Source organism: Falco rusticolus, chromosome Z (assembly GCF_015220075.1).
Source record: "Falco rusticolus isolate bFalRus1 chromosome Z, bFalRus1.pri, whole genome shotgun sequence".
In the NCBI taxonomy this organism is placed as follows: domain Eukaryota; kingdom Metazoa; phylum Chordata; class Aves; order Falconiformes; family Falconidae; genus Falco; species Falco rusticolus.
In genome coordinates, this window is record NC_051210.1 from 27,352,229 (window position 1) to 27,365,381 (window position 13,153).

The 13,153-nt window shown below is 38.3% G+C and overlaps 1 protein-coding gene across 14 annotated transcripts in view; it reads right to left on the bottom strand.

Moving 5' to 3' along the window:
- Positions 1-3,858: 3,858 nt before the first annotated feature.
- PPIP5K2 (diphosphoinositol pentakisphosphate kinase 2) overlaps positions 3,859-13,153 on the bottom strand; it is a 53,694-nt gene continuing 44,399 nt past the window's right edge. For 8 of the 14 annotated variants that reach the window (XM_037373423.1, XM_037373424.1, XM_037373431.1 and 5 more), the window contains 5 exons: positions 12,967-13,086; positions 12,021-12,083; positions 7,988-8,119; positions 6,317-6,445; positions 3,859-5,655 (listed from right to left, as the gene is read on the bottom strand). In XM_037373423.1, the coding sequence (XP_037229320.1) occupies positions 5,558-5,655; positions 6,317-6,445; positions 7,988-8,119; positions 12,021-12,083; positions 12,967-13,086 (542 nt within the window). In that variant the 3' untranslated portion in view covers positions 3,859-5,557. Of the gene's footprint in view, positions 5,656-6,316; positions 6,446-7,971; positions 8,120-12,020; positions 12,084-12,966; positions 13,087-13,153 lie in introns of all 14 variants that reach the window. The other 6 variants (XM_037373433.1, XM_037373428.1, XM_037373434.1 and 3 more) reach the window with 4 other exon arrangements.

Below are 13,153 nucleotides of genomic sequence, written 5' to 3' on the forward strand. Positions count from 1 at the left end.
TGAAGCCAAAGAATTTCTCACTAGAAGCTGTCAACCACATAATCCTGTTTAGATCAGAGTAATTATTACCAATTTAGGCTAACTTTTTGGAAGAGAATACACAACTAGACATCATAATTTCCACATACAAGTTCTCCTTCTCCAGCAAGTTTATGATAGAAAAATATATGCTGATCTTGGTATAGCTTGGAGGAGACAAAAAGTGATTTCTGGTCATGTACACTGTTATTTCAGAACGCTGATCCTTCCCTTAGTAGCAGATCACATGAAATGTTATAATTCTTAGAATCACAGAATGGCAAGATGAAGGGACCTCTGGAGATCATCTAGTCCAACGCCCTGCTAAAGCAGGTTTTTCTACAGCAGGTTGTACCAAGTCACATCCAGGCGGGTTTTGAATGTCTCCAGAGAAGGAGACTCCAAAACCTCTGGGCAGCCTGTTCCAACCCTCAAAGGAGAGTTTTTCCTCATGTTCAGATGGAACTGCCTGTGCTGCAGTTTTTGCCTGTTGCCCCTTGTCCTTTCTCTGGGCACCACCGAAAAGAGCCTGGCCCCATCCTCTTGGCACATGCCTTTAAGATATTTCCATGTTGATAAGATCGCCTCGCAGTCTTCTCTTATCCAGGCCAAACAGCCCCAGCTCTCTCAGCCATTCCTCATCAGGGAGATGCTCCAGTCCCCTCAACATTTTTGTAGCCCTCCGCTGGGCCCTCTCCGGTAGTTCCCTGTCTCTCTTGAACTGGGGAGCCCAGCATGGACACAGCACTCCAGATGTGCCCCACCAGGGCAGAGCAGAGGGGGAGGATCACCTCCCTCGGCCTGCTGGCCACGCTTCTCCTGATGCCCCCCAGGATCCCACCGGCCTTCGTGGCCACCAGGGCACACTGCTGGCCCACGGGCACCTTGCTGCCCACCAGCACTCCCAGGTCCTTCTCCGCAGAGCTGCCTTCCAGCAGGTCACCCCAGCCTGTGCTGGTGCCTGGGGCTGTCCCTCCCCAGGGGCAGGACCCTGCACTTGCCTTTGTTGGGCTCCATGAGGTCCCTCTGCCCCAGCTCTCCTGACCAGGTCTCCCTGAATGGCAGCGCAGCCTCTGGTGCATCAGCCGCTCCTCCCGGTTCTGCACCATCAGCAACGTGCTGAGGGGACACCCTGCCCCTTCACCCAGGTCACTGGTGAACAAGCTGAACAGGACTGGGCCCAGCACTGACCCCTGGGGAGCACCGTGAGCCACAGGCCTCCAGCCAGGCTCTGCAGCGCTGATCACAACCCTCTGAGCTCTGCCACCAGCCAGTTCTCGGTCCACCCCCCATCCACTCACCTGACCCACACTGCCTGAGCTCACCTGTGAGGGAGTTACGGGAGACAGTGTCAACAGCCTTGCTGAGGTCAAGGTAGACACATCCACTGCTCTCCCCTCAGTTACTCCAGCAGTCAGTCCACCATAGAAGGCTATCAGGCTGGTCAGTCATGATTTCCCCTTGATGAATGCATGTTGACTGCTCCTGATAACCTTCTTTTGCTCCACATGCTTAGACATAACATGCAGGATGGGCTATACCATCACCTTTCCAGGGATGGAGGCGAGACTTACTGGCCTATAGTTTCCTGCCTCCTCCTTCTTGCCCTTTTTAGAGACCGGAGTGGCACCAGTTTTCCTCCAGTCCTCAGGCACCTCTCCTGTCCTCCATGACCTTTCAAAGATGAGGCAGAATGGCTTAGCAATAACATCTGCCAGCTCCCTCAGCACTCTGGGGTGCATCCTGTAGGAGCCCATGGACTTGTGTCTATCAAGCTTACTTAAATGATCTCCAACATGATCCTCGTTGACCAAGGAAAGGTCTTCCTTCCTCCAGACCTCCTCTCTTGCCTCCAGGGTCTAGGAGACTGGAGGGCCAGTCTTGGCAGTAAAGATTGAAGCAAAGAAAACATTCAGTAATTCTATCTTCTCTGTGTCCTTTGTCATCAGGGCACCCACCTCATCCAGCAGCAGGTTCACATTTTCCCTAGTCATCCTTTTTCTACTGATACAGTTGAAGAAGCCCTTGTTGTCCTTGACCTCCCTCTCCAGATTTAATTCCCAATGGACCTTAGCTTTCCTCATTGCCTCCCTGAATGTTCTGACAACATTCCTGCATTCCTCCCCAAGCAGCCCATTCCTTTTTCCACATTCCATAAACTTCCTTCTTCTGAGCTTTGCCAGAAGCTCCTTGCTCCATACAGACTTCCTGCCCCCACTGCTTGATTTCTTACTTGTAGGGATGCACCGATCTTGAGCTTGGAGGAAGTGATGCTTGAATATTAGCCAGCTGTCTTGGACCACCCGACCTTCTAGAGTGATAACTCATGGGATTCCTCCAAGTAGGTTCTTGAAGGGGCCATTAGCTCTCCTGAAGTCCAGGGTTGCAGTCCTACTTATTGCCCTGCTTCCTCCTCTGGACTGGAAGTGTATTTCTGTATTTCTGCATACTGCATTCATACATGATGTGCCATGGTGAGAAATGTTTTAATCCATTGTATTTATTTTTTTAAGCAAGTATGTGTTAGAACTGTTTTTGTATCAATGTGAAGACTTTAAGCTTCTTGTAAGGTTTTCTCCACACCAGCTTCTATCTTTTTTATGGTATGTTCTCTATAATTAGTTCATCCTCCTACTCAAAGGCCTACATCTGATGCCACTCACACACACAACTTGCATCTCTCCAAGATTTTTCTACAGTATGAACTGCAAATAGAATTTGTCTCCAAAGTACAGATGATTTGCAGGGCTCTTGCATTGTTTGGTATTTCAGCTTGTTCATTAAAAAAAGGAATCAGAGACAGAACTGCACATCCTTTGAAGTCTGAGCCAGACCTCCAACTAGCTATTTTGCAGGGAACTTCAGAGCTGGAATACTGAGTCTTTGCTGATCCTGACGGAACTGTATTTGATTAGACCACAGGACTGTAACATTTAAAAAAGAATAATTAGAAACCTGATGGAGATAATACAGCATATGGTCTAGAGTATGCTGGATTTTATTGCTTTATTTATAGATGTTTGGCTATTTTTTTTCATTCAGAATCTGTTTTCCAAAGTAATACTCTCTCTGGACTGCTTTGTTATTACACCAGTTTTCATACCTCCATAGTCTTGATATGGATTCCTCCAAATCTGAACTGTGAAAGCACATCTGCTTTCTCTTTACAAATTTTACTTGCTCATATAATTATACAGAGAACTCAAATTTATGTCTTTATTATAATAAGGAAACATAAACCAGATAAAACAAGATTTAAAAATAATTTTAGGAGTTTTTACAAAAAGTTTTGGTCTGTTTGGTAATGATGCTTTATTTTTGAAGGAAATGCTAAATGTTTACTTGAAGTATGTTTCAGGGTGGTAGTATTTTGGGAGTTACAGTCATATTCAATTGATTTTCTGTGATTCTCTGACCTCTGTGAAAGCTGGTTGGAGTAGGATGTACAGTTCAAAATGTTTAATGTGAGACAGAGTCCAATTGTGTAAAGAAATTGGACTAAAATTAGGTTCAAATCAGCTCAGTACAGCCCACGTTCTGCCTCATTGCCAGATTAGTAATAGGAAACTGAAAAACACTCACAGCGGTTCTGTATTTAATGTTACCATTCTGCAACAGAAGGAAGCACTGCAGAATGTGTGGCTACCACTTACCTTTTGAGGAGTGATTACAGCATAAAATGATAAAACCTCCTTTCTTTTAAGTCATGTCCTTCACCACCAAGATAAATTTTGGGTTATTTGTATATTCATGGCTTATTTCTAAATTGTTTTCCACTAAGTCTACTGAGTGAACTACCCCATGTACTTCACACACTCTTAAAAGAAAAGAAAATGGATAGAAGTTGCCAGAGACTTTGTTTTTATTTAGGAGCATGTTAAAAAAAAAATTATGCCACAGCTTTGGTTGACTGGAATGATGTGCATACTTAAACAGTATTTTTTTAAAAATAGTAAACAAGTACATTCAATTGTGCGCAAGACCAACACTGTGAATAACACAATTACACTACAGAAAATGAAATGTTTTAAGTATATAGCTGTGAAACCCTTCATATTTTTGGTATTTAACCAGCATTTTTAGAATTAAGTCTGCTGAAGCCATTTCATGTGTGGTAAACACTGAAAACAGATCCTATGGAGAAATGAATGTAATTATAGTTGCAAGGGCTCTGGAGACGAGTAAGAGCCCTACTTAAAAATATTACTTGAAAGTGATGTGTTCTGCAATTTAAATGTGAAAGGAATTATCCAACTTGTAGTTTGTGAAATCTGTTATTAATAACCAGCCACCTGAACTTACAAAAGGGGACATTATTTTCATTGATTTGGGATAATTATGATTATTCAATAATTTTTCATGCCACAGATAAAAACACAAGAACTGCTGAGACTGGATGATTCTCTGCACAACCCAGTAACTCAGAGTTCCACTGACTTAATAATGCTTTTCACAGCTCTTATAAAAAAACCAACCAAAACCATTAAAGATTTCACATGAGAGTTGTTGCCAACCACCTAGATTGGAAGGAGAGAGGTATGAAAATTCCCAGGCTATGATGAATCCTGAGTATTTTGTAACAGTAAGCACTGAGTTCTGGTAGACCACAGTCTCTCTCTACTCTGAAGGGATGATAATAAAGCGTAGATGGAATATTTATTATTTTTAGGATAAACTTACTAGCAGACCAGCTGTAACCATTTCTCTTTTTACAAAACCTGCTTTTTAGTATCACCTTTTTGTAGAAACATATGGCAAGGCAAATAAAACTGTCTTTTTAGTAAACAAAAGAAGGTTATATGTTTTTATCGAAAAGACAGTTTTATCCACTGGATGATATACAGGTACCCGTATACAAGCATGTATACTAAACAACAAAAGAGAAGGTGTATTTGAATGTTACAGGTCTGATGTAAACACAGAATAGAAGTAAGAACAGTCAAAAGTGACAATACATTAACTCACTCCATCATGCCTAATTATTGCAGCATACATGATATAAAATAATTCAAGTGCAGAAAATATCTGCTTATCTTCGAAACCAGGCAAAAGTGATCTCTTTGGAAATGTAGTTAAACTAAAAAAAAAAGCTTCTAGCCAAGATGCATGTTACATTTCAGCCCACGAAAGAAATTCACTGGGAGATTATAAACTCCTGAAAATAGAAGCTTATAATAACAACAGACAATGCCTTTGTTACACTAATATCAACAGACCCACTGTAACACATACCACTGCATTGGTATTTTCTTTTTGTACAGGTTTACAGTAAATATTTGAAGACACTGAAGAGGTTCAGGTGCAGCTTTTCAACTAAAGGTGTGTATTTCAAATTGATATATATATTTCCTGAAATGTTTTAGAAAATAAGATATTTGACCTAAATATGTAGTGTGCACACTAGTTAACCACGTATAAACTTAAGTCTTACGTGCACTATGAACTGCAGACATGAATGGCTTTTGAAAGCTCAGTAATTTAGCTGAACACACGCTAATGAACTGTTTAAGAAGTTGCTTCCAGTTTTGTCTTATCAACTTCAATCCTTTTCCGAAAGAGTTTCACCACTAAATTCTACATCTAGTGAGACCTCTTCAAGAGACAGCTTAACATTAGAAACGAAAGACCCAGGGGCAGCTGTAAAGGTAAAGAAAAAAAGTATTAGGTTTTACACTTAAGAATATCCATGCTAAAAAGCATCAAAAGCAAGAAGAATGCAAGTTACCTAGCACAGAAACACACACAAAGTTACACTGTGTCTAATGAAACCAGAAACGCCATGTGATTTTTTTCTAGAGGCCCTCTAAACAGCACAACCATCCAAAAGCAGTGTAGCTGGCCAACAGTTCAGACTGAATATACTGATGATTGACTACATCATCATGTTACTGGCAGCTTTAGACAGAACCTGGTCACAGAACTCTATGGTATATGTTCAGAAAACATCTTGGAAATTCTGCCATTTGAATAAATAAATTTCCTTGGCTTGTCTTATGTGGGACAGAGCTGGAAATACTGTCATACTTCAAAACAAAACCCCATGAATTTTCAGGCCATAGAAATTCTTTCAAACACTTCAGAGCATAAGAGAAAGTAACTAGTAACACAGTTTTACTGCTAAAACTATTTGTGGAATGCTATTGAGTTCTCGTTGACCCATAAAATGACTTCACTTACATAGACAGGGAACATTAAGAAATAGCTGTGCTAAGAAATTATGTAATATGTAAGAAAGGATCCTACTGCTAGAAATAATGTAATCAAGTTAGCCATTCTGCCTCTGACAGAAGTTACTTACATAAGGATGGTTTCTCTATTGCTAGCCTTTCAGGCAAAGTTTCAAGTGGTGTTGGTTGAATTTTTGCAGGGGTATATGTATTTAAAGAAATTTTTCTTCCTGACAGTGGAATCATGTAAGTTGGAGAAGCTGAAATGGGGGTTGGGGATGGGTGAGAAAAGATACACATCATGAATAACAAAAATACTCTCACCTGAATAAAACGTCAAAAATAGCAGCCAAAGAACTGTGTATCTGTCCAGCAATATGGATGCCACACTCACACAATCTACAGCTCAGCTGCTGATACTGGACTCTAGTGTCAATACTTCAAAGCGTGAAACACAAATCTAAAAATCTCCCTTTTACCTCAGAAAGTGACACAGTAACTTCATGCTGATTAGGCAGCTGATCCAAATTTCAGTAACAGCTGCCTTGCCAGAAGACCAAAAACATTAGTTCTCATAGGTTATAAAGACTGCACTGGATTAGGCACTTGTCCAAAATGCCTATGGGAAGTGCATGAAATACATTATTCTCTAGATAACTTCCAAACGTAAGAAAGCAGAAGGAGAGTAAAGCACCTACGACCTCAGTTCTATCAGGTCTAATTTCCAACCACTTTTTCGCAGAAAGGTGACAACCAGACCACCACAGAAGTATGAGTTTTTCAGAAGTATTTTTTTGTCTTGTGTACTCTAAATTCTGATTTTGAAAACACATAAACTTCCTACCCAGTGTAACAAATAATTTTAAATAGCTGAGAACTTTAAAATACCTGTAGGCCTCCTTGAGGTTTTTTTCAGTAACATCACTTTTCTTAAATGGTTTATCTTCCTTCTCAGATATAGGAGGCCTATCCTATCAAATTAGCTGCCAATTAAAATCTGAACTGTATAAAACCAAAGTAACAGGGGGAAAAGGGAAAAATCCGATAACAGAAAGAAAAAGGAAAAATCCTAACAGCAAGGTAACCTTTGTATCAGTACTAGAAAGTATAAATTTTCTGATCAAAGCATGATTCTTTAGACATTTCCTCAGAAAGAATGATTTTCAGTCACCTGACACATGAATTATAAGCATCCTACTACGTGGTAAATCTGACCTAACTGAAACCATTTCCAAAGACACAGCAGTAGAATCACAATCTGAAGTCACCTTCCCAGAGACACGCACATGGATAGAATTCAGTTTGCATTTCTTTTCGAGATCCCTTAAAGATTACACATGCAGCAAAACCTACTAAAAAACTAAGTAACTGCAAGGCATTCCACAGGTGAAAGCCCAAGTAATACTGAAAGAAGCAGGAAATAACCGTTCTAAGATGTAAAAGGCAACACTGCTCTGCTGAGGCTACTGCCAGTACAACAGTATAAAGCTGAAAATACTGCATGCCCACTAAAAAGCATTCCTTGTAATTCAGCTCACAGTGTGGGCAGTATGGATAAATTCTCAATGTGAGGAAATAAACCCATTACGATTTCATTAAAACCTTAATTACTACCCCAGCTGGAGACGTTAATTCCATGAAAGTGTTCACACTGCAAAAGTTAAAATTATGGTTTATATACATCTTTCTTTTTTTTAAAAGCAGTATTCTTAGTTTACGTGTTAGCTGTAAAATACTGGAAAGATTAACGAAACAATATTTAACAATTTAAAGAGAAAATAATTACAAACTAAAATCAGTACATGTCTCCTGTGGATTTTCCCTTGATGGAGCAGCAACAGATGCAAGAAATTCATCCACCTGCTTCAGAGACAAGGAGTTGTGTAGCGTTTCCAAAGGGCAAATAGAAGGCACCATGGAATATAGTTCAAACCCTGAAAGAAAAATAATAAAAAGAAAAAAAGATTTCCAAACATAAGACAGGATTTAAGCTATTGTATAGACAAGTATTAAAGCATCATTAGAAGTACTTATTTTAAATCAGCACATGCAGACATAGTACTCTTGAAATCATGGACACCACATATTCCAGGAGTTGGAATAAGATGTGCCAATTTTCAGGGCATACTCAACTAAAGGTACCATGTAACATACCATGGGATACAAATCCCATGTACACATAAAGTGGTCTTCAAACTTTACAGCTGTGCTCTACTACCAAATCAGTTCATGAAAATAACTTTCCTCCAAGACATACTTAGGAAATCACTAAAAAAAACACCCCAAAACAACCAGTCAGGAAATGACAGGATTTCTCCTACTCATTCTGATACCTGCACAGCACTAAATAGGTAACTCATTCATGCAAGTAAAACAGGATAGCTATATTGTCAACTGTTAGCAAACAAGAGCTAAAAATGCTACAAATTCCAAGAAATAAACTGCAGAATCCACATTCTATCATCTTCAGTATTCCGCGAAAACAAACTGTTGCCTTCAATATCAAAAGAAAACCGCTGTTAGCACTTCTGTACCTTAAGGTTACATGTTTTAACTTTGTAAAACAGATTTACACCTACCTTTATGCATTTAAAAACAGTACTTAAAAGACTAGAAATTTAATATATTAGAACAGGTAAGTACAGCAACCCAAAATCTAAAAATTTATTGGACTCTGCTTTTCTGCATTAGTATTGATCATACACCAACCATGCATATCAATTATTACTAACATACTAAAAAGTATTTAAACTCCTTGGAAAAAAATCCCCTGCAGTTCTCTAAGGTGATGCAAGTTTGGTAACTCAATGGAAAGCTCTTCATCCAATTGCATTTCAGTAGAGGAAAGTATATCCATTAGTGTTTTCAACATACAGCTGTAACATTACAACTTTGCAAATCAATATTGTAAATTTACAGTGGCTACAATTTTAAGATTTCTAAATGAAGAAACAATAGTGAATGAAATAATGTTTAGAATTTCAGTTCAAGGTACATTTATTAGAGATAGCATTATGATTGTGAACTGTTCCCTCCCCTAAAATAATAAGCATCAATATTCCTGTGATATCCACTGTTCCCCCATTCACTCCCCATTTATTGTTTTGCATAGAGAAGGTAACTGAACAGAATTTCAGCCCTCAAATATCTGTATGTATACTTGGAACCACCTTGGCCATACTCAAATTTGAGGGACAGTTGCTTCAAATATACAGTCAACTGAAGTGTATTTATGTCAGCTTCACTTACATTACAAATAAAATGTTGCATTTCATGGAGACTTGGTCTTTATGTACAAAAGAAACACCACCACATACTTAATTTCTCTTTTCCTATAAAGGCAGTAGCTAAGCTTCAGTGTAAGCACTAAGATGTTTGGCATACATATTAATGTCCTAAATAACTATGCATGCATGCAAAGCGCAAACCCTTTCTTTGCATTACAATAAAATACAAGATTTCTCTTTACTTTAGTAAATAGTAAATAGTGACAGAATAGTCACTATCACTTGAATGAGGATTTATTTTTTTAATTTTGCCAAGAACATAGTGGGACAATGTCAGGTTAACTTTTTTAATAATACTGTTATAGTGCAGTTTTACTGGAGACTAAAAAGGAATTTCAAAATACACCCATACCCTTCAAAAAAAGAAAAGAAAACATTTTTCTTCTTTCAGGAATTTTCCCTCCATAGGCTTTTGTTCAGTTTTGACAATTCTGCCATCAGATAGCCATATCCCAGCATGTTGTTGTAGTATCTTTGCATCTAAGGGGTATGACTAAAAAGATACCCTGGAAATCTATCTGCAGTGTTTTATTTGAATATTTTATGATAAATATTTTATGATGTTATGAGAAATAGATTTGAATATTAATGATGAAGCCTGACAGTATCCCTTTTAAAAAGCTGTTTCTGTAAACTAACAGCCTTTGAGCTTAGGCTATCTTTATTCTTAAAGCACTGTCCTCATCAAAAGGCAAGACAATGAAAGGGTTAACGCAGCACCTCAAAAAGCCACCCTGCTGTCTTACATTTAGAAGCTATAGAGACATACCACTGGAGCCTAGAAATTCCACAGAGGAAATGGACCAGCACCTAAAGAGGTGTGGGTTCTGCAGAGGCCCAGAAAATAAGGTAAAGCACTGTCAGAAGATACTTGTTTCACCATGTTCCTTGAACTAAAGATGGGGGGTAGTCTGAAATGAGTTAAGAGGGTGTGGTAATAACATAAAAACCAAGAAAAAACAGAGTGAGAGGGACAAGGAGAATCAAAATGATAGTCCAGAGGACAGACAAAACAACATCAATGTTCTTATGTTAGTGGAGAACCCTTGGAAACCTGAAATATACTTAGGTTTCATAGGAGCATGCATTAATCTTGTAAAAGATGTGTGGTAAAACTGTATTAAATCAATCAGAACAATTAATGCATTCATTAAAAGCAATTTAGACTCTTTTTTAAAGAATGCAGTCACAAAAAGGTAGTGCTAAATGGAACATAAAGTAATCATATTAGATGCTGATACTAAAATGCAGCTCTTACTTTCTAACCTTTTATATTTTGGAAATACTTGGTTTGAATCTAAAGATTAAAAAATGGACTCCTAACTTCCCTATTTGGAACAGCACACTAGAATTGGCTGTTTAGATCAAGACTGTGTAGCCTCAATAGTATTAATTCAGCTTTACTATAGCAGTTTCCCTTCAAGAAGCACTGCAGTGCAAAAAGTCACTATGGATTCCAAATTAATGTAATAAAGGACTACTTCGCTTCTCAGCAAAGCCAAACAAAAACTCAGCCCTTTTTTTAACCTTGTTTCTAAGCGAATATATTTCGAATCTAACACAAAAATGCTGATGATTTCCACTGCAGTTTCAGTAATATCACCATCACTGTACTCAGCTAGCAGTCATATACACCTTAAAACTGCAATTAAGGAATCTGGAAAAGCTATGTTAAGATCTGGTGGATACTGAAGACAGTCTACTTTTCATGAACAGGATACATTTTGGGCCTATTTAATCATGTAGAAAGGTATGTACAAAATATTGTGCTAAGGAAGAAAAAGACATACCTCTGCCCTGTGTGTTAAACCAGACTTTTTTGTAACTATGGTAGACAGAAGACAAGTTAACTCTCACTCTTAAAGCTCAAGAGGTCAATGTAACCAACAGGCAGCAATCTTGCTGTGATTTTTAGTGCAATATTTAAGTAATTTGCACATCTGATGAACAGAGAAGTACGATAAGGTAAAATAAATTGTTGTCTGATGATAAATATAGCAATTTAGCAGGAATGGAACCAAAGCTCTGCTTTAGTTTTTTAACTTGGCATCACTTCAAGAAGATAGTCATAAATGCCAGTTGTCAATTCATTGATTTGTTTTAGAATCAGGAGGCTCAGGGAAACTCAGGATTTTAGAACCAGGAGGCTCAGCAGGAGCAAGACAAAGAAGCAGCAGCAGCTATCAAGAAGTGTATGTCCAATAAAGATCAGATTTAATTCTGGTTTTATCTTGTACCATACATTCTGATCACACAAGAAATTGGGGAGAATAATTTATTACAGAGATCATGACTAACAGTAGAACTTCAATTTTTTTAAGGATTTTTCTAAGGAATGAATTTTGATGTTGTATTTATACTAATGAATGGTAAAGAAGGGATTTAGGATATCTAATGATTACAAATATATTTGGAGTTGTGTTTGAAGTTAGGAACGACAGACGGCTGGATGATACTGTACACCCCGTGTTTGAAATAAAAATAAAAGGGATGAAGCAAGGAACCTTCTGTTTTTGTTTTTGTTTTTTAAAATAAAAGCAAAACGTACCATTGGTTGGGTGTCGAGCAAATGAGATAGAAAACCTTTTAACAGCAGAACCGCGTGTGGTGTCTGAGAAAGAGAAAAACAGGTACCTGAAATTTGTAACAGCTACCAAAAGAGGGACATTTTTAAAAAGGAAAGAAAGAACAAAAAAGAAAAGATGAGAAGGTATTAGAACTGAGTGGCATGCAGAGGGGACCAAGGAAAAGGGCTAAAATCTAAATAAGGGTTAAAAAGAAGAAATTTTGGATTGCTGGTAACTACTAGATGTGTAATGAAGTGTATGAAAACAAGCAGAATGAGCTGGTGATTCTGGCATACAAGGTTATATCAGGTTAGAGTAGAACACTGAGTAGTGAACTGGGGGGAAAACAGTATGAATACTGTTTCACCTCAGAGTTATAAAGGTGTGCTTTGGCATCTTTACAGTCTGAAATCGAGTGAGAGAGTTCCTTCTCTACCCTGGATTATCCAAAACTAAAAATCTCCTGCTCCATTGTAATCCAACCCCCACGGAAAAAAGGTCAGGAATCCTAAAATTTTCATTGTCAATACTTATTAGTTTATAATTTCTTTAATTCCTTGTATATGCTCCAAGTAATTAATTTCATTTCAAGATCAATATGTAATGATAAAACCTGAAGTTTAAAATGAAAAAATAATTTAAAACCTGAAATTTCAGCTTACTTAAAAAAATGCACTTCCTGAAATCTCCTGGCACGCATTACAAGTCTGTGAGCTCTAGTGTTCATTTCAAGACAGAAACACGAATTAACTATGCTATTAAGTTAAATATAAGCAAGCTACGGGCAATAAAGAAGCAACAGAAACTCAATTAATACTAAGGCAAAGGATTGTAGGATTCCATTAAAATCAGTAACCTAGGACTTATCTTTAGAAGTTTAATGTGGCACATGGGTTTGTGCGCGCATGTGCGAGAGTGTGCACATACCATCTATGAAGCCAGAAGAAGTCAGCTTTTTACGATGAGTACGAGCATAATCCTGTAGGTTAGGTGCACTTGAAGAACCCCCGAGCACTGAGGTGCTAAACAGGCCCGCACAGTGAGACCCTGATGGGAGTTAGAGAAAATACATACAACAACCAGGTGTTCGTCCATTCACATTGGGGACGCATGC